The sequence below is a fragment of the Carcharodon carcharias genome, chromosome 19, assembly GCF_017639515.1.
Source record: "Carcharodon carcharias isolate sCarCar2 chromosome 19, sCarCar2.pri, whole genome shotgun sequence".
Lineage (NCBI taxonomy): Eukaryota > Metazoa > Chordata > Chondrichthyes > Lamniformes > Lamnidae > Carcharodon > Carcharodon carcharias.
The window spans coordinates 83,273,132-83,294,806 of record NC_054485.1 but is presented as its reverse complement, the minus strand read 5'-3'; the positions used below and the strand labels follow the sequence as shown (position 1 = coordinate 83,294,806).

At 42.7% G+C, this 21,675-nt stretch overlaps 1 protein-coding gene across 3 annotated transcripts in view; it reads left to right on the top strand.

Moving 5' to 3' along the window:
• Nucleotides 1-5,919, top strand: part of LOC121291552 (E3 ubiquitin-protein ligase RING2-A-like) — a 30,604-nt gene extending 24,685 nt beyond the window's left edge. For all 3 annotated transcript variants that reach the window (XM_041212909.1, XM_041212907.1, XM_041212908.1), the window contains exons 5-7: nt 2,250-2,540; nt 4,707-4,878; nt 5,582-5,919. In XM_041212909.1, the coding sequence (XP_041068843.1) occupies nt 2,250-2,540; nt 4,707-4,878; nt 5,582-5,683 (565 nt within the window). In that variant the 3' untranslated portion in view covers nt 5,684-5,919. The remainder of the gene's footprint in view (nt 1-2,249; nt 2,541-4,706; nt 4,879-5,581) is intronic.
• Nucleotides 5,920-21,675: the final 15,756 nt, after the last annotated feature.

Below are 21,675 nucleotides of genomic sequence, written 5' to 3'. Positions count from 1 at the left end.
GTCACAAATGAAGTCTTGCATGACTGTGACTGTGGTAAACTATCCCTCTTCATTTTTGTTGACCTGTCTTCAGCCTTTTACACGGTTGACCATGCCATCCTCTTCTGTTGCCTCTCCTCCATTATCCAGCTGGGTGGAACTGCACTCGGCCAGTTCCTTTCCTATCTGTCAAGTTGTAGTCAGAGAATCTCCTGTGAATGGCTTCTCTTCCCTCTCCTGACCCCTGAGAATCTATCCTTGGCCCTCTATTTCTCATCTACGAGCTGGCCCTTGGCGGCATCATCTAGAAACACAGTGTCACGTTCAACATGTGTACTGATGGCACCTAGCTCTATCTCACGCCATCTACCTTGAACCCTCTACTGTCTCCGATATGCCATGCAGTTTGGGCAACATCTGGTGTTGGATGAGCAGAGATTTCCTCTAGTTAAATCTTGAAAAGATCAAAGGCAGTGGCCACACACTCTATTCCCAAGCCTCTGATGTCATCTCCCTCCCTGGCCACTGCCTGAGTCTGAACTGGATAATTTGCAACCTTGGCAACAAATGCTGAGCTCCTGTCCCTATACATCGCCATAACCAAGACTGCCTTTTTCCACCTCCATGATATTGCTTGTTTCAACTCCTGGCTCAGTCCACCCATTGCAGAAATCCTCCGGACTCACCTTTTCCAATGTTCAACTGGACGGCCTTCCACCCTCCATAAGTTTCAGCATATCCAAAATTCTGATGCCTCTGTCCTAACTCTCAGATCCTGTTCACCCAGCACCTCTGATTACTAGCCTGCATTGATTCTTATTTCGGCAACATGTCAAATTTAATGGTCTCAACCTTGTGTTAAACCTCTTCAAGGCTTTGCCCCTTCATATGTTTGCAGCTTCCTACAGCCCTCCAAGATTTTTCCGTTCCTCCAATTCTGGCCTCTTGCACATCCCATGTTTCGGTTGCCCCTCGAGTGACGGTCGTGGATTCAGCTGCTTAGACCCTAAGGTTTGGAATTCTTTCCGCCTCACTCGTCCTTTAAGTCAATCCCAAAACCTACCTCTTTGACTAGCTGTTCCGATATCGTTTAATGTGGCTCTGTCTCAAATCTTGTATGATTGCACTCTGAAGGGCCTCAGGATGCTTTCTTATGTTAACGGTGCTATAAAATTCGAGTAGTTGTTGCAAGGGTAGAAGAAATGCCCTGCATTCCAAGAAGTTCAAGAAGTGTTCTGCTGGAGGGTTATAAAAATCAGGAGATTCTGAAGTTTGCAGGCAGGGTTAAAAAAAGGCTCTAAGATATGAAAGGGTTGGGGTGGGATTGGAAAATGTAGGAGGTTCAATGTTTGATAGTTATTAAGAGAAGTAGTTATAAGGAAAAAGATCAGAAAACAGATCAGTTTAATACTTAGATTCTAAATCGCATTGTTCATTATTAGTCAGTATTCTCAGAGAGGGTATGTACTTTATCAGAAAGTGTCTCACTCACTATGATAGTCTGTTCAGGAGGTTTATTGCAGCAAGTGTTCATTTTTCTATTGTTGTTTAGGTCTTGAAATTACATTTTGGGGTAATTGTTTAAGAATGCTAACTTGTTGTTCTGAAATTCCTGTGTCTGCTACTTGAGTTGAGGTTCTATTCCTTACTTTAAAGCGTTAACAGTTTGTACAAATAGAAGGGAATTTCTGGCACAGTGTTTGTGCGCCAGTATCTCACTGTGTAATTTCACGTCCATTGTATTTTCAGTGGGCACGTTGTAGGACTTCAGCGGAGATGACTTTTCATGACCTTGAAGCCACAGTGTTAATTTCCCCATCTTTCTTGAAGACAGGTGCCTTTCCATACCTCAAGCAAAAGGCCAGTCTCACTTGCAGGCTTTTGGTCATCAGGGTTAATGTTCGTATACACATTTTTCAGCTGGAATTAATGAATAGTGATCAGGTATGGACCTGAGAGGCTCAGAAGCCAACTCTCCTGTCCCCACTATCCTGGCTGGGATAACATAAGTACATTGACCAAACCTGGAATGTTTCTGGAGTATGATTTAATTCTGCACTGCACAGGCCAATGTTCTAGCAGAGACCTTGGGACATTACCAGGTTACTTTTTGACAAAATTCAGGTGCTTTATTGTCAGATTTTAGAGCGCTGTTCTTGTGTGTGCCGGATGACTGCGATCACCCTCTTTTTATGTAGTTGGAGGCACATGCATTTTAAACATGCTCCCCTTTTACCCCCCACCTCCGCCCAACCATTTCCTCTTTGTAGAGCTCAGCGAGTAAGGAAGGCACAGCATGAATCAGACAACACCACTTTCAGTGGAGGGGAGGACAACTGTGACAGCCGCTCTCATGTCAGCAACGTGTCTACGCACAGCAATCAGGAGGCCGGTCCGAGCCGCAAGCGCTCCAAAGCTTCCGATGACTCCTGTCCCGATCTGGATAACTCACGGGAAGGGGCTGGAAGCCCAGATGTTGGGGTGGATTCCTGTAGTGAAATCGAGTTGGTCTTCAGACCTCATCCAGTGCTGGTGGAAAAAGATGAATATTCACAAACAAGGTATGGGAAAATGGCCTGTACAGATAAGATTCCAAGTTAGAAGTGTTAAGCTCCAGCGCGCATCTGTAAGATATTGTGGAATTCTCCAGCAGTTTGATGTGCTACTGTGACACCTTCTGTTCTGGCTCAGTTGCATCCTGCTGTTTCCAACCTGGCTGTGTCATAATCAGTCACAATAATTGTGCATACTTGTCCTGACTGTAAGCAAAGCTACTGTACAAGATCTTGGGATGCTTTTTAACATGGAGGAGGATGAACAAGCATGAATTCCATTTTAACTGGTGTAACTTTGCTCTGAGCAAGTTAGATAAGAGAAAGGACTTGAATCATATGGTGCCTTTCACACCCTCAGGATATCCGAATGCACTTCACACCTATCACTGTTATGTGGCAAATGTGCCAATTTTTAATCCAGTTTGTTGTTAACTGACTGGGCAGGTGTTAACTGCCCAAGTCAGCAGGAGGTGGTCATTCCTGTATCTCCATGGCTGATCAATCTGTTTATGGGGATAGTGGGGGATAATGGAATCCTGCTGCAGATTTTCATAATGGGTGCAGTTAAGAGGCAGTCATTATGGGAAAAAAAGACTTAAAAATGAACTGACTCATTCCAGCCTGTGTGTCACGGGTATGATGGTTTTATTGCCCCTTCCTATGCAATTGTTTGTTTAAAAAAGTTTAGCAAAAGCACTTCATTTTACATATGTATATTGGTTTCCAGGTTTTGCACAATATGATAAAAGGAGTGAGACAATCCCCGCCACTAACCACCATTACTTTTACTGCGATCTGCTTTTTGGATACGGGCCTGCACCCTCCCTCTCGGGGTGTGCACTCCTTCAAGATGGCAGCTTGAGAGAAAGACTTGCATTTATACCACACTTTTTACAATCTTAGGAAGTCCCAAAGTGCTTTACAGCATTTTTTTTAAAGTGTATCTCTTTATGTCGAATATGTAGCACAGAACCAGGCCATTTGGCTCAACCAGCCCATACCAGTATTCATGCTCTATTTGTGCCTCCTCTCACCCTTCCTTATCTAATTCTGTTAGCAGCACCCTCTATTCCTTGCTCCCTCATGTACTTATCTAACTTTTCCTTAAATATATCTATACTATTCTCCTCAACTCCTCCTTGAGGTAGCACCTTCCACATTCTCGGCACTCTTTGTAAAGAAGCTTCTTCTGGATTCTATATTGGATTTTTTGGTGACTGTCTTCTATTGATGGCTTTGTTCTTCCCCACAAGTATCTTTCTGTATCCACTCTGTCAAAACCTTTCACAGTTTTAAAGATCTCTATATTAGATCACCCCTCAGCCTTCTGTTTTCAAGGGAATTTAGACCCAGCCTGTTCTTCATTTCCTGATGGGTATAATCTTGCAGTTTGGTTTCATCCTTGTAAATCATTTTTGCACCTTCTCCAGTGCCTCCTATATCTTTTTTATAATATGGTGACTGGAACTGCGTACACTTGTACAAATATGGCCTAAACAAGATTTAATGCCAGCTTAACATAACTTCTCTACTTTTCAGTTCTCTCCCAAATAAACCCTGGTGCCTGCTTTGCTTTTGTTTATGGTCTTATTAACCTGCATTGCTACTTCTAGTGACTTGTTTATTTGTACACACAGTTCCCTTTGCTCTGTTACCCCATTTGGATTCTTGTTTTCCATTTAACATGTGATTTCCTTATTTTTCTTACAAAAATGTAATACCTCACACTTATCTATGAAATTAATTTGCCAGTTATATGTTCATTCTCCAAGTTTATTAATGTTGTCTTATAATTTGTTGCAGTCCTCTTCCAGTTTGGAGATGTCCACGAGTATAGAACTTGTGCTTTTAAAGTTTAAATTATTGCTATAGATTCTGAACAATGTAATGTAGCAAATGCGACCAATTTGCACACATCAAGCACTGCAAACAGCAGTGCGATAAACGGTCAGATAAGATGAATTTGAATGATTTTGATTGTGAGCTGTTAACAATCTACGTGACAAAAGTTCGTATTTTTTCAAAATTTCCTAGTTACTTTGCCATGTATCAGATGACTGACATTTCTATTCAGCTTCCACCTTTGAAGAAAGTGGCTTATGAATTTTACTTTTGTATTTTTTTCCCTCTTCCTACCTAATTCTGAAACCATGATATGCACTGATGGCTCAGATACGTGAAGACCACTGCAAATGCCACTGTGGACCATTTGTCCAAGTATCTGGCATTAAGGATTGCTTTGGAAGAGCAGCAGAAGAGCATTGGGAATAACCCTGTCAGTCTGGAGGAAGTCAGTGAGAAGCAGTACACAATCTACATCACTACCTCCGGGGGCCAGTTCACGGTAGGTACACACAGTTCATGTTTTAACCTGTTGTACACAGTTCGATTGAAAGGCTCTTTCATCTTGCTCTGACATTTCTGTTCCTCTTAGGTTCCACTTCTGCCTTTCCTCCCTGTATTGTAGCTGTGTACAAATGGATTTTCATCATCCTATGTCCAGCTCTAACTTCCTCCTTCCCTGACCTTAGAAACTGCTGTTCCTCACCTAACTTCAACTTTCCCTTTTGTTCTGTAGGTTTTAAAATCGGATCTTGGCTTTACTTTGCGACATCTACTTTGTTTGTTATCTTCTCTTTTTCTACCTTGATGCCCTGGGCTTGTGGCCTCAGCCTTTCTCTAAGGTTTCCCAATAATAAAGTGAAGGCAGGATTTGCTACAATGAAGTGTGTTCTGTCCCTCCCATAGAACTAAGAAACATCCTGGTCTTGACCAGATGCTAGAGGAGTATTGAGATGCCCCTGGCGGTAGATCAGGATTTGACACAATGACTTGGCTTTCCTACCTAGCCTTTAACCTCTGGTAAATTGTAGCAACCTAGGTGAGATCAGTTCATAGAACACAGAATGAGCTTTGGACCTTACTGAGTTGTTTTGACTCACTGCCACCATCAGCAGTTGGTTTAACCAAACTCCCATGTTATTCCCCAGGAAAGCTTCTCGATAGGATGTATCTCTGTTTAATTCTATCTTTGAATTTCTGTGCAGACATTGAATGGATCACTGACGCTGGAATTGGTGAATGAGAAATATTGGAAGGTCAGCAAGCCTCTTGAGCTGTACTACGCCCCCACCAAAGAACAGAAATAGTGAAGGAGGGAAAGGACCAAACAAAAATTGCTATCTGCTTGCTTACTCCTTCCATTTATTCGCCACAATAAGACTGCCACAGCGTTTTGGCTTTGGAGAGTGTGGAAGGGACTGTGCTGAATCCCGCAAGAGAAGGACTGGCTGGAAATTGTTTGAATTTTGATGCAAGGCCATTGAGAGGAAATTCTTTCAGTCGGGGTTGGGGGAATAGAATAAATCTGAACTGTTACATACCATTGCTCCTGTGTCCTGCAGTGCTGGTTGCGAGTGTGTGCTTTGAGTTGAGGACCACATTTTGAGGTTTGACCTTGCTTCTGCTGTGATCAGTCGGCCATCCCAGTTAGAGTGGGTATGGGCGGAGCCTCGTGGCTTTAGTGCTCAGTCCCTTGGTTAGAGACCTGCTGATACTTTAAATGTATATGGTTAGCATCATCCAGTAGCTGAAGCTAAACAGAGGCTGCACAGCACTGACAGTCTGCACCCTTCTCGTAGCATCTGGTGAGGGGGTGGCAGGGAAATAAGGAACCAGGTTATTTTAGCCACATTAAACTTACAATTTTAAAAATAATTTTCATGCTTTGATATTTGTTTCCTTTTCCCTTCTAATCATAGCATTTTTTTTCCATTTTTCTGATTTTTTTTTCTTTTGTGCTTTTGTCCAATGTAGCCTTCAACATGTTTCTATATATAAAACCCCAGCTCTGCCTGTCCCTTATGATTGCAGGTCTTGGTTTTACACTCCTAGGTTTTAATTTATGTAAATTTTAAAAATCATGATCCTATGCTTAATTTATCAGATTCTCAATGTTCTCAGCATAGTCCTAAAGTTCCCTCACTGACCCTTTTTGAGCAGCTGATTTCATTTTAATCCCTTCACTGAGACTAATCCTTGTGGGCTTGAATAAAGTGCCTGTGCCACTTGGCCTAAACGTTTAATTCCCATTGCACACCTGCCTCTATTTTCTTATTTGTCGCTGTGTTTGGAGAGGAGCATGTTGAAGAACAGGAGTTAGCTGTGTTACATGACGTGATTTGAGATTGAATTGTGACGATTTTCGTAAGATCCCTCAGTTGATCTTTGGTGCATTTGAGACAAAATGTACCCATTTCATATCTGCTGCATTGGAATGGAAAATCTACTTAGTAGTGAGCTTTCATGTCTATCACCATGTTGTTTGAAGGTTGAGTGGGGGTGGGATGGAAACTGTTGTGGGCCTGCCAGCTGTGTTGCACGAGTTTCATATCGTGTGATGGGAGAAATATTTTAATATCTAGAGGATAAAATTTGTTGGGTGAGTTTTTTTAGTAGAAAAAAGCATACACTTACAATATCCATTCTCCTGCATATATATTTTTTTCTACCTTCCTCTTACAGAAGCTGTTGACTTTCTTCTATAGTGTCTTTCCATACCTCACTCCGGTTGTTTTTGTGTGTATGTCTGTGACCCTTGACCACCTGTGTTGGCAGTCTATTTGCACCAGCATCACTGTTGAACCCAAACTCTTCCATTCTTGCTCACAATCTGGGCCAGCGGAGGATAGTGATCAAGAGCAAGATCCAGTGCCAATTCTGCCTCTTCCTAACCCAAGGCCACTACCGCCAATCAAGGCTCATGGCGTGTTCTCAGCAGAGATTTGATAGGAGAGAACAAAGATCAAGTCTGGCTTTGTTACTGAATAAACTTGTTGGTCCCTACATTTGATATTGACTGGGAGATTGTGTTTGTCATATGCATTGTTGCGATATCACTGCTTCACATAATTATTTAAGTGTGGTAGATCAAGAACAGCATTGAACCCAGTCCACAATTTGATATGATCATGGCTGATCTTGGGCTTCAACTCCTCTTTCCTACTATCTCCCCATATCCCTTGCTTTTTTGTATATCCCTGCCTTAAATAAAATATATTTAATGACGGAGCATCTACAGCCCTCTGGGGTAGATAATTCCAAAGATTCACAACTCTTTAAACGAATTTCTCCTTGTCTCAGTTGTAAATGATCATTTCCTTATCCTGAAACTGTGCCTCTGGGTTTTAGATGCCCCAACCAGTGGAAAAACTTGTTTAACCTGTAAAGTCCTAGTCCTTTCAGAATCTTGCATGTTTAAATGCAATCGCCTCTCATTCTTCTTAAACTTCAGTGAATATAGGCCCAATTTACTCTGCTTCATCACAGCGCAACCCTTTCATTCCAGGGACCAATCTCGTGAACCTTTGCTGTACTGTCTCCAACGCAACTGTAGCCTTCTTTAAATATGGAGACCAAAACTACATACAGTATTCCAGGTGTGGTCTCAGGGAAGTCCTGTACAATTGTAGCAAGACTTCTTTATTTTTAATCCCCTTGCAATAAAGGTTAACATGCTATTTGCCTTCCTAATTGCTTGCTGTACCTGCATGCTAACTTTGAGTTTCCTTGTGTACACAAGGCTCTCTGAACATCAGCATTTGCAAGTTTCATACCATTTTTTAAAGAAAAATTCTGCTTTTCAGTTCTCATGGCCAACGTGAATAACTTCACACATCCCCACATTATAGCCATCTGCCATCTTTTTGCCCACTCACTTGACCTGTCTGTCTCTTTGCAGCCCCTCTGTACCCTCCCACAATTTGTTTCCAGCTAGCTTTGTATTGTCAGTAAACATAGGTACACTGCTTTCTGTCACTTTGTCTAAGTCATTAATATAGATTAAAAATAGCTGAGGTCCAACATTGAACCTTGCAGCATTTTAGTAGAAACAGCTTGAGTGGAGATGAAAAATAGTAAATGAAAGAAGTCACTGGTGGGAGTTGTTTATAGCACATTCCCCCGCCTTGCGCGCACTCTCTCTCTCTCTCTCTCTTCTCCCCCCCCCCCCCCCACCACCACCACCACAACAGGAGTGACAAAGTAGGGCAGAATATACCTCAATTCATGGGGGCTTCTAAGAAAGATACTGCAATAATCATGGGAGATTTTAACCTTCATGTAGATTGGACAAATCAGATTAGCAAAGGTAGCCTCGAGGATGAGTTCATGGAGTGAATTTGGGACAATTTCTTAAAACAATGCCTTTCTGGAACAGATTGGGGAACAGGCTATTTTAGGCCTGGTAATGTATAATGAGACAATATTAATTAAATATCTTGTAGCAAAGGATCCTCTAGGCAAGAATGATCATAGCATGTTAGAATTTCACATTCAGTTTGAGGGTGAAAAACCTGGGTCTGAATCTCATGTCTTAAACTTAGGCAAGAATTTACTGGCAACAGTGAACTGGGAAAATAGATTAAAAGGTACAGTTGATAAACAGTGGCAGAGATTTGAGACATTTCATAACTCAACAAAGATATATTCCATTGAAAAATAAAATCTTGAGAATCTGGCTGAGGAAGTTAATGGTGATAGCAAATTGAAAGAAAATATGTACGATGCTGCAAAGACCAGTGGTAGGCCAGATAATTGGAAAGGTTTTTAGAGATAGCAAAGGATGACTAAAACAAAATCATAAGAAGGAGAAATTATAATGAGCAACTAGCAAAAAATATATAACAGAGTTTCTGCAAATATATAAAAAGTAAGAGAGTAGCTAAAGTAAATGTTGGTCCCTTGGAAGGTGAGACTGGGGAATGACTTTTTTTTAATCCATTCATGGGATGTGGGCATCGCTGGCTAGACCAGCATTTATTGCCCATCCATAATTGCCCTTGAGAAGATGGTGAGCTGCCTTCTTGACCCGCTGCAGCCCATGTGGTGCACTCTCAGTGCTGTTAGGGAGAGAGTTCCAGGATTGTTTGACAAGTTAATGGCGGAAACTTTGAACAAGTATTTTATATTCCTCTTTATCAAAGAGGATAACCCAAAGCATCCCAAGAACAGAAAATTGAGGGGAAAAAGGGAGGAGAATATAGAGACATCTCACCCCCTCCACTGTTTAAATCCTGATAATATAGGGACATTCATTCACAGTTAATGGGAGTGTTAATGGAGTAAAAAAAAGGTGCCACTATTGACAAGCTGTCCCAAAGGAATACCTCCTAGAATTTGTTCATTGATTATTGACTGTGTTTTAATATACCCGTCAATCTAACGTTTAGAAATGTGATACCATTACCGTACATTTGTGGGTGAGGTTTACTTTTCTGACTTCATGCAGGGAATGAGCCATCTCTCAAGTTTGCCTGCACCTATTCAGCATGTTGCTTTGTGATATGTGCAGTAACTAATGCAGCAGGTCCCACTGCTGGATGCAATGAGAGTTACATGCCAAATAATTGTGTGGCCACATTAAAACTGCTATTTTTGACTGGATTCCCACACCATGCTGAATGTTATGCATGTGAATTAATCCCTTGTTAAAACATTTCATATAATAGAACTGATGGTGAAAGGTAGGCAAGGCTACAAATTCTGAGATATTTTACTGCAGTGACATCCCTCAATCCATCCCTCTCCCCTCTCTCCACTGGATTTCCTGAAAAGTGCTGTATTAATATTATTTCTTTCTTTATTTTAAGCTATTCAGCTTCAAAGTTTTGGTGGCCATCTACATTCTACCTGGATAGCAAGGAGGTTGGGGAAAACATGATGGCTTAGATCTTCCAGTCAGCCGCAATGCTGGATGCATTGCCACTGCCTGCAAAATTTTCTCTGACCCAATGATACTACCCAATTTTAGCCATGTTTTATGACCCTGTCTGAAACTGAAATAGATCAGAGAAGCCTTTACTGGGGAAGACCAGTGAGTGTAGGAGAGTCTGGGAAGGAGAGAACAATGTCCCCTTTTTACGACAGTGGCTGCTGTATTCAGTAAGTTTTTCAATGTCTCAAGTCTTTTAATGAATGTGTGGGGGTGAGTAAATGGATGCATACGTTTTAGTAATTGGGTGAGGTGGGTGGGGAGGATGGTTGTCGGGTGGCAGTGAGGTGGTCAGTGGGGTTTTAAGTTTGTGTCAATGTTTGGGACCTTTAGTTCCAATTGCCACTGACCACTCTGGGTATGAGGCACTTGGTATAAGCAGTTGTAAGTTTATTAAGTAGAATCACAAGTAGTGCAATAAAATTGTACTTAAGGTGGTAGCCATAACCTGTTCTTACGAACACCGGCTCTGTACTCTCCAGTTAATTAGGACACTCTCTCGGTGTGTTCTTGTTGTTGCCATGTTCTCCTTGACAGTGGTGTATCTTCTCTTTTGCTGAGGGTCTCAAACTCCTCCTCTTGTACCTTTTTTGGATCTAGCCTTGTGCAGTGTTAGGTGACTGATTAGTTTAAGGGACACAGTTTAAAAATAAGAGGTCTTCCATTTAAGATGGAGAAATTTTTATGGGGGTTATGTATCTTTAGAACTCTCTTCCCCAGAGAGCAGTGAAGGCAGGGTCATTGAATGTTTTTAAGGCAGGAGTCGATAGATTCTTGACTGACAAGGGAATCAGAGGTTATCGAGGGTAGGCAGAATGTGGAGTTGAGGCCACAATCAGGTCAGCAATGACCTTATTGAATGGTAATCCAGCTCGAGGGGCTGAATGACCGACTGTTGCTCCTAACTCGTATATGTTTGTATGTAGCCTGAGCAGGGCAACGCCTCACTTTAGCCAACTTGATTAGTTTACTATTATTCCGTTGTTGACTTGATTAGTTTACTATTATTTCACTGTTGCCCATTACTGTATTAACTTAAATGACCTTCATGCATGATGTTTTTGTTTATTTAGCAGGAAACCCATTAGCTAAAATGGTTAACGTAGCACAGTTCCTTACTTTGCTATTGTCTAATTTTACATGTCAGCAGACAAAAATGCTTATTCAAGCTTCCAATCAGCCAAAGGTCAGAATATTCCCTGAAACAAGTTTTACTTTTTGACGTTTTCTTTCCACGGTCCTTATGCATCCAAATCTTTCTTTGACTAAATTACTTAAAAATCATGCCTCACTTCTTGGCATTTTCTGAATTCACAATTCCATATTAACCTATGTATTTCCCACCTTGAAGGTGAAGCAAAGCTGATCCTTCAAAATTACTATATATAATGACGGAACACTCGATACGTATAATAGCATTAAAATTCTGCTAGCACCCGTGACACAAATATTTTGCAAATCTATGCTTTAAGCTTCAATGTTCGGACTTTCAGTTTTATCTTTATATGATAAGTAAAGTACATACAGAAAAATAAAACAATGTAATTCATGCTTCAATCAGGCCCTGTCAGACTTGCAGAATCAACTGTTGTGGCTCTGGCACTGTAGTTGCATACATTCCCCACATGGTTCTTGTCATCAACATGTCTTTCTAAAGTTATACATAATTTGCTTCATGTAGATGAATGTGAGAACTACCCCTTCTAGAACCAGTAACTGAATAACTACCAACATCTGAGAAAGAATCCTAATCCATAGAGGAATTTCAACATTCAATCCAACATCCCAGCAATGGTTGTCATGCCCAGTTTCAGAAATGTCCTTCCTTATTTCTTGGTTCTGTTGTTGTAAGATATAACATTTATATGAATGCTCAATTCCAGATCGTAAGGTTCATAGCATGTTTGGGGAGTTGGGAAACATTGTACCCAAATTTTTTCACGTACCAGTGTAACTGTATCTTCATCGCAACGGTGACCTTAATCGTTGCCTCCTCATGATTGTTTATCTGAGGTAACAGCCACCATCCAATTTATAGAGGGTACCTGGAGAATACTGATGCATCACTACACAGACAGGTACAGTCGGGTGGTGGCAGAGGTGTGAGTAGTCAGGTGATTAGGATAGAGGGGTGGTTGGGGAGTTGGTTGGGAGTTAGGTAGTATGCTGGTTGGTGGGATAGTCGAGAGAGTAGATGAGTAGTTGAGTTGGGGGGGAAGTCGGGTACTTAGGGGAGGATTTAGTGGTGTAGGCATGTGGTCAGGATGTAGTTCGCTCGTGTCAGGAGGAGTTGATTTCAGGAGTTGGTTGTGGTGCTCAGTTCAGTCATGCTGGCTAATCACTTGAGTTAGACCAGGTATTCAGCAGCATAACATTTCCAAGGTAATTATCCAAGCAAGTCCCATGTATCTGGCCCAAATCTCTGCCTGAACTCAGTATTGGAGACATTTGTGGAGGGTCCCAGGCAGCGGGCATCAGCCCATCAGAAGTTTAAACTTCTCGGACAATTTCTGCCTATGTTTGTGCATCAGGACTTCCATGGAGTCCTGACTCGCATCTCTCAACTTAAGTCTGATCTCTGACAATCTGGGTACTGAAAGATTTGAGCTGGTTTGTTTTACATTTATGTATTCCTAAACCTAGGGTCTGGAAAGCAATTGCAGAGATGATTGAGCACCAGGTCATAATGGAAAGGGGACAGTAGAGGGAGTGCTGCATTGTCAGAAAGTCAGTATTCAGGGTGTGCTGCAGTGTCAGAGGGTCAGGGAGTGCTAAAGGAGGGTCAGTACTGAGAAAGTACAGCACTGTCAGAGGGTCAATACTGAGGGAGTTTTCCACTATTGGACCATCAATACCGAGTAAGTGCTGTATTGTCAGAGGAGTAAGGATGTGCTGAAGAAGGGTCAGGATTGAGGGTGCACTTTTGACCCCTCTAGTTTATATTGCCTTTCCTCATTTTCCTTCCAAGATGCATTGCTTCACCTCATTAAATTTCATGTGCTGTGTGGTTGCCTATTTCACCATCCATCTAAAGGAATCTTGATTTTCACCTTGAGAGGGCTAAAATACAAAGTGAGAAATGTGATGGTTCAGATAAAGAACATCAATTTCTAAGTGAGTGGCATAGCAGACTTGAGTGGGTGAATGGCCTCCTCCTGTTCCTAATGTTCATCCCTCAGTCACTTTCTGAATCAAACTTCCCAGTTCATTTCATTCTCCCCGACAACTGATGATGTAACTATAATTGGATTGTTCACAATATTGGGAAACATCTTAGTTTCAATTTGAAATTGTCTGGAGACTATTCTGATGACTCTTGGGCAGTTTTTATTCTGATTGCTTCAGCATTATGTTAGTGTCCAATCAGCATGAACTGAGTAAACAGTAACAGGATTTAATACCAGTACAGGACACTGCTCACAGACTGAGAAGGGACGCCCTCTTGGGAAAATATGTCTGGCAAATTGCTCCTCCCAACCTATCGAAGGAAACAACAAACCTTGGACTGATTGTGCTGGTCCTTCTGCATGGAGCTGTCTCTATGGGTGAATAATGGGGTCAGAGAGAGTCTCAGTTCGAGGCTTGGTACTGGGGCATTATTCTTTGGTCAGTGAGTAATAGCGTTGGGAGGGGCTGTGCCAGACTGGATACTGCTGGAGAGAGAGGGACTGATGTGTGGTCTGACTTTCACCTTAAATACTATTTGGATCTATCTTATGGTAACTTGTGGCCTGATCTGGATTGGGAAGGTTTCCCACTATTTACGAGTGACTTGGGTTTAACTCTGGCAGGTTTTTCCAAAAACTTCTTTATTTACACTATTGTACATTCCAAGCATCTAGGTAAGTACATCTTTCTTGCACAGACTATTCCATCTTCTCTTCTCAGTCTCTTGCACGTGATTGCTGATGTCACTGTTGCATCATGATACACATCACTATCCATTACCATAACTACTACCCATTATTCTACATCTCCTCCCCCACCCCCCAGTATAATGTCAACTCTTTTGATGACAAGCTTAAACTATTTTCTCAAACTAATTATGTTACATTTTCTGTAAACCACCTGTACTGTTTCAGATTCTATCCACTCTTACCCCCCCCTTTCTCTACTCTCCCCCCTCCCAACAACCAAAGTCACTGTGTCTCCCACAGTATTCTCAGCCTTCTAGTAGGATGTTGTGGACATATGCTGTTCTCATCTTTTTCCCGGAAGACAAACACATTGGTGAAGTGGGATAACAGCTTTCCATGACTGTGAGTAACTGCGCTGTGACCTCTACAAACACGTGAAACCTTTTCAATGAAAGATTGATTCAAGAGAGAAGACTTCAGGACGTGGACAGTTGCACTCTCTTGAACAGGAAGAGGACAAACTAACATTGTTCCTGGAATCTTCTGCTCCCTCTCGCCCCTTATGGCTAAGGGTGGCGGTTATTTGAACTTTTACAGTACTGTAACACTGGTTCCAGTGTCAAGTTCAAACTCAGTTTTAAAGCCTTTAACTTGTAAAGCAACTGACCAAAATTTTTGTTCTTGATCCTTCACTTCTGGGAAATCGGTATTCTTATTTCTTTTCTTATTCCCAATTTCCTAGATTGGTTGCTTTTCAGAGACATTCTCATGCTTTTTTCCTTTAATTATGTATTTAGCTTTGCAGAACTGCTTGGAATGTCCTGTCTTTCATCATTGGAAATACTCTGCCCCCTGCTGGGCAACCTTGCTTTCTACACTGCTTTTTATCTCCACAGCATGGGCACTTTAAAACAGCTGCTGCAGGAATTCCGCTCTTTCTCTTCCCACCTACGCCCCCCCCCCCCCACCACCCTATTTTGTCGTGCTTTTGAGTGGGCAGGGCTGTTGCCACTTTTGGGCTTACCCAACCAACAGACTCATCTAAAACCTCGGTATTTCCATGGATTATGGCCTGATTTTGCTTCCTAAGTTTGGCCTGTCTAATGTATTGAACTGCTTGTTTGAGCGTTAAGTTGGCTTTTGTCTGCAAAAAAGTCTGACAACTTCACATTGCAGGCTTCAACTACAAGGTGGCCGTGAATAAGTTTGTCATTCAATGGACCATACCGCATCGCAACAGCTGGCTAGCCTATACAAGCCTGTAAAGAACAGTTCAATGGATTTGCCTGGCCTTTGGGATCTCTAATTGAATTGCACTCACTTGATTGAAGTTCCGTTTTGGACTGAAGTACGCATCGAATACTTTCATGATGGTTTCAAAATCTGCAGAGGTCTCTTCCAAGCCCTTTTTCAGGGGCACATCATCAACAATGGACCCCAGTGCATAGAGGAACATACTAACCTGGTGTTTCTGCTCTTTGGCATGCAAACCTGATGCTGCTTGATTCAGCTGGAATTGCTTTTTCCAGAACTCCTAACGCTGGCCTCTCTGAACCCTCGAGGTTTGCAAATGGCTGCAGAAGGGGCAGTGACTGCTCAACTGGTGCTGACATTGCAACCGATTCTCATTGTGCCTCTCACCAAGATAAGTCTCCTGCTTCTTCCTGTTATGATGCAGCAGATGATGTGTGCCAGGCAGATCAAATCCACGAGGGAAACTTGATCACGCGATCACAACGATTTTGCAATTTGTATTTTATTTCAAGTAGTGCACCCTGAATTCAGTAGTAATAAGTCCAGCAAGACTCTAGAGATTTTTTACAAAACTAAATTAAACATTTATTAAGAAAAGATTTCAAGCACATACATAGATCTACAAATTTTTATAATTCCTAAAACCCCTAATTAACCTGGCTTTCAGTTACAACTCATTTGAAGCAATGGTTAAAAAAATAGATTTGAACAGATCCAGGCAAGTCACCACAATACTCTGGACAGTAAAATTCAAAGTGGCTTTTTCCAGCTACGGTTTCTGTAGACAGCAGCTTAATGCTGGTAGATCTTATAATGCTTTTGCCTTCTGACACATAGCCTCTTCTCCTTTTAATGCAAATCCCATTGGTCCTGTATGTCTTTGACCTTAACCTTTCTCATAATATAAATCTATTTATGGTGCTAATATTGTCAGTAACCTTTGGGAAAAATAAGCACAGTACTTGACCTAGCTTCTCTGGCTAGGTGTAGCATCCTATCATCTCTTTGAAATTCAAACTACCTTGATTTATGTAAAAATGCAAATTCTTCTCCCCTCGCATTATAAAACTGCAGCCATGTTTACATGTTGAGCATTTCAAATCTAGTTTCTTTTGATGAGTCAAAGTCTCCAGACCAGCTGTCTCCAACTCAATTAAATCCCATACACACACACACACTATCCAAACCCCACCACTAACCTATTTTTACAATAAACCACAATGTTACAAAAATTATTATATTTTCGTGACACTTCTTTTGAAGAAGTCTTCTCCCTGATTTCTCCCTGTAGGTGTTCTGTTGATGGCACCAAATCATTGTTAGGTTGGTGTCACCACCACTGCTTCCAACGTTTGTTTAGTTTCCACTTTAAATACTATTTGGATCTCTCCAGGTAACTTGTGGTTTGTCCTGGATTGGGAAAGTTTTCCACTAATTTTGAGTGACTTGGGTCTAACTTTGGTATGTTTCTTCAAAAGCTCCTTATTTACACAGTAGTACATTTTGAGCTTCTAGGGAAGGACATCTTTGTTGCACAGACTATTCCACCTTTTCTCAGGCCCTTGCATATGATTGCTGATGGGGTGGTGGTAGTGTAGTGGTAATATCATTGGACTAGTAAGTCAGAGGCCTAGGCTAATGCTGTGGGGACACTGGTTCAAATCCCACCACAGTAGCTGGTGGAATTTAAATTTATTTAATAAAAATCTGGAAGTGAAAGCTAGTCGAATGGTGTAATAGTCGTAAAAACCAATCTCGCTCACTGATACCCTTCAGGGAAGACAATCTACCGCCCTTACCTGGTCTGGTTTACATGTGGCTCCAGACCCACAGCAATGTGGTTGACTCTTAAATGCCCTCTGAAACAGATAGTAAGTCACTCAGTTGTGTCAAACTGCTACAGAAACAACAATGGCAAACCCGGCCTTGTTGACTTTGCTAACACCTCAGTATCGTCCGGCAGCTTGTGCCAAAGCTGGGAGAGCTGTTCCACACACTAGTCAAGCAACAGCCTGACATAGTCATGCTCACGGAATCATACCTTACAGACTGTCCCAAACAACACCATCACCATACCTGGGTATGTCCTGTCCCACCGACAGGTCAGACCCCGCAGAGGTGGTGGCACAGTGGCATTGAATGGGGAGAGTGTTGCCCTCAGACTCCTCAACATTGACTCTGGACTTCACGAAGTCTCATGGCATCAGGTCAAACATGGGCAAGGAAACCTGTTTACCACCTACTGTCCCCCCTCAGTTGATGAATCGGTACTTCTCCATGTTGGAACACCTTTTGGAGAAAGCCCTGAGAGCAAAAGATGAAGCTGAAGCATTTGCAACATTCTTCAGCCGGAAGCACCGAGTGGAAGATGCATCTTACCCGCCCTCTGAGGTGCCCAACATCACAGATGCTGGTCTTCAGCCAATTAAATTAACTCCATGTGATATCAAGAAATGGCTGAAGGCACTGGATACTGCAAAGATTGTGGGTCTGACAATATTCAGCAATAGTACTGAAGACATGCACCAGAACTAGCCGTGTCCCTAGCCAAGCTGTTCCCGTACAGCGACAACACTGGCATCTGTCAATGTGGAAAATTAGCCAGGTATGCCCTGTACAAGTAAGCAGGACAAATCCAACCCAGCCAATTACTACTCCCAATCATCAGCAATGTGATTAAAAGTATCATCAACAGTGCTATCAAGCGACACTTACTCAGCAATAACCTGCTCACTGATGCTCAGTTTGTGTTCCACCAGGGCCACTCAGCACCTGACCTTGTTAGACTCTTGGTCCAAATATAGTCAAGTGAACACAAGAGGTAAGGTGAAAGTGACAGCCCTTGACATCAAGGCAGCATTTGACTGAGTGTGGCATCAAGAAACCCTAGCAAAACTGAAGCCAATGGGAATTGGGTGGTGGGGTGGGGGGGGGGGGGTGTGGTGGGGGAGCTCTCCGCTGGTTGGAGTCATACCTAACACAAAAGAAGATGGTTGTGGTTGCTGGAGGTCCATCATCTCAGTCTTGGGACATCGCTGCAGGAGTTCCCCAGGATAGTGTCCCAGATCCAGCCATCTTCAGCTGTTTCAGCAATGAAGATTCTACCATAAAGTCTGAAGTGGGGTTGTTTGTGGAAACGACTCTTCAGACACTTGAGCAGTCTATCTCCATATGCAGCAAGACCTGGACAATATTCAGGCTTGGGCTGAAAAGTGGCAAATAACATTTAAACCACACAAGTGCCAGGCAGTGACCATCTTCAACTAGAGAAAATCTATCCATGCATCGGCACCTTGACATTCAATGGTGCTACTGAATCCTCCACTATCAACATCCTGGGAGTTGCCATTGATCAGAAACTAGACCAGCTGAATAAATACTGTGGCTACAAGAGCAGGTCAGAGGCTGGGAATTCTGCAGTGAGTAACTCACCTCCTGACTCCCCAAAGCATATCCACCATCTATAAGGCACAAGTCAGGAGTGGGATGGAATATTCTCCACTTGCCTGGATGAGTGCAGCTTCAACGACAGTCAAGAAGCTTAACGCCATCCTGGACAAAGCCTGGTTGATTGGCACTCCATGTCAGGAAGAGATATTAATGTATATAATGTTATTGGAAATTATATTTTTTTAAAATAGAGCTTTAGCCGATGTGTGTTAATTGGATTAAAGCCAGCTAGTCTGGGTGCTTTCATGTATCGTAGGTTTGAGATGTAAACAGAGAGGTAAAGAGTACATTTGCATTTTGTGGAATAGAGCATTCAAAGATGAGGTAAAATATTGCACCTCGCTAGGAGACACCAAGCAATGTTTTTATTACTAATAAAATTGGTATTATGAAAGGGGTTCACAGGGCCTGGTGATACAATGAAAATTTACATTCAAAAGAGAAGACTAGGTATAACCTGAGAGGAGTTTGTGTGTGCAGGGCAGAGGCATGTAAGATCTAAGCAGCTGTAAGCCTACAACTGTCTGCAAAGGAACCAAATTGAAAGAAATTTTGAATTTGTAAGGTGAAAATGCTGGTGCCTGGTTAAGTCTATTGGTTATTGCCTTAGTGGAGATTAGTTTGGGAATTTGTTAAAAGTTATGATAGAATTTGTAGACATGCGTATGTGTTTAATACCTTGTAAATTAATAGATGTTTCATTTAGTTTGATATAAAAACTTATTGAGAACTGGTGGTCTTATTCCTGAACTTAGAGTTGCAACTCAAAACATACCATTTGGAAATATAGGTTATGGCTGTTGTTTGAAGTTTCCCTCTGGGATTTTAAATAACTCAGCCTTTACAAATGGCTGTGCCATAACACCCCATTCATCACCATTCACTCCCTTCACTGATGCACAGTGGCAGCAGTGCATACCATCTACAAGGTGCACAGCAGCAACTCACCAACACCGATGATGGTTTATGTTTGCACATGCTTCAGCCTTGTCTTTTACATTAATATGCTGGGCTTCACCATCATTGAGGATGGGGATATTTTTAGAGTCATCTTCTCATGGTAGCTGTTTAATTGTCCATCACCATTCGCATTTGGATGTGGCAGGATTACAGGGCTATGATCTGATCCAAAGGTTGTTGGATCTCTTAGCCCTGTCTATCGCTTGCTGCCTCCACTGTTTGGTATGATTTATTCCTATGTTGTAGCTTCACCAGGTTGACACCTGAGCTGAGTTACTAGCCAGTTTTCATTGCCTCTGACCTCATTTAGCCACTGTGTTTATTTGGCTCTGATTTGTTCCTGAAGTGAGTGGCCTGCTAGGCCATTTTGTAGGTCAGTTAAAAGTCAACCACATTGCCGTGGGTCTGGAGTCACATATAAGCCGGGCCAGGTAAGAATGGCAGATTTCCTTCCCTAAAGGACATTAGCAAACCAGATGGGTTTTTTTATTCACCCACAGAATATGGGCTTCGCTGGCTGACCCAGCATTTATTGTCCATCCCTAATTGCCCTTGAGAAGGTGGTGGTGAGCTGCCTTGAACTGCAGCAGTTCATGTGGTGTAGGTACACCCACAGTGCTGTAAGGAAGGGAGTTCCAGGATTTTGACCCAGCAACAATGAAGGAATGGCGATACATTTCCAAATCAGATTGGTGAGTGACTTGGAGGGGAACTTCCAGGTGGTGGTGTTCCCTTCTAGTTGGTAGTGGTCGTGGGTTTGGAAGGTGCTGCCGAAGGAGCCTTGGTGAATTTCTGCAGTGCATCTTGTGGATGGTACACACTGCTGCTACTGTGCGTCGGTGGTGGAGGCAGTGAATGTTTGTGGATGTGGTGCCAATCAAGCGGGCTGCTTTGCCCTGGATGCTGTCAAGCTCCTTCAGTGTTGTGGGAGCTGCATTCATCCAGGCAAGTGGGAAGTATTCCATCCCACTCCTGACCTGTGCCTTGCAGATGGTGGACAGGCCTCACATGCTGCCTCTCTGTCACCCCCCCCGCCCCCACCCCTACACCACGCCTCTCAGTCTCCCCCTGTCCCTCACACAACGCCTCTCAGCAGCCCCCCCTCCCTCTCACACCGCCCCTTAGTGCCCCCCCACCTCTCAGTCCAGTGACAATACCACAATGCCACCGCCGCGTTGAGGTGGAGTTGAGGTAGACGATCAGCCATGATCTTGTTGAATGGAGGAAAAAGTTAGTAGTGCTGAATTGACTTGCTTGCTTCTATCTCTTAGGTTATCTGGGGAGTCAGGAGGCGAGATAGGTGCTGCAAAATTCTCAGCCTCTGACCTGCTCTTTCAGCCACAATGTTTATATGGCTGGTCTAGTTCAGTTTCTGGTAAATGGCGACCTGCCACAAACGCCCCCCCCAACCCCCGCCGCCTCAGCAGCCCCCATCCCCCCGCCCAGGATGTTGATAATAGAGGATTCAGGAAAATCAGGTGATCTACAGGATGGTGGCTGGTGTCTCAGGGACGCATTGTATTGGCTGTTTGTGTGTTTGATTGACAGGGGTGCATGCAACGCAGGCGAAGTCTGGATGTGAGCTACAGGATTATAGGAGACTGGGATGGTTCTTCCGGATGGCTTGGGTTGCTAGAGATATGATCATCTTCGACAAGGAAAAAACTGGTCTGGATAGTGCAGGTATAGTTGCACAAAATATACATCACCTATTGAACCAGAGCAAGGCCAATAATGACAGATTGAAGGATTATCTGGAGAAGAGCTGTGCCTATTGACTGAAGTTCTGTCTGTAGTACGTGGATGGAATACTAAAAACCAGTAAGTGAAGGAAGACCGACGGGAAGAG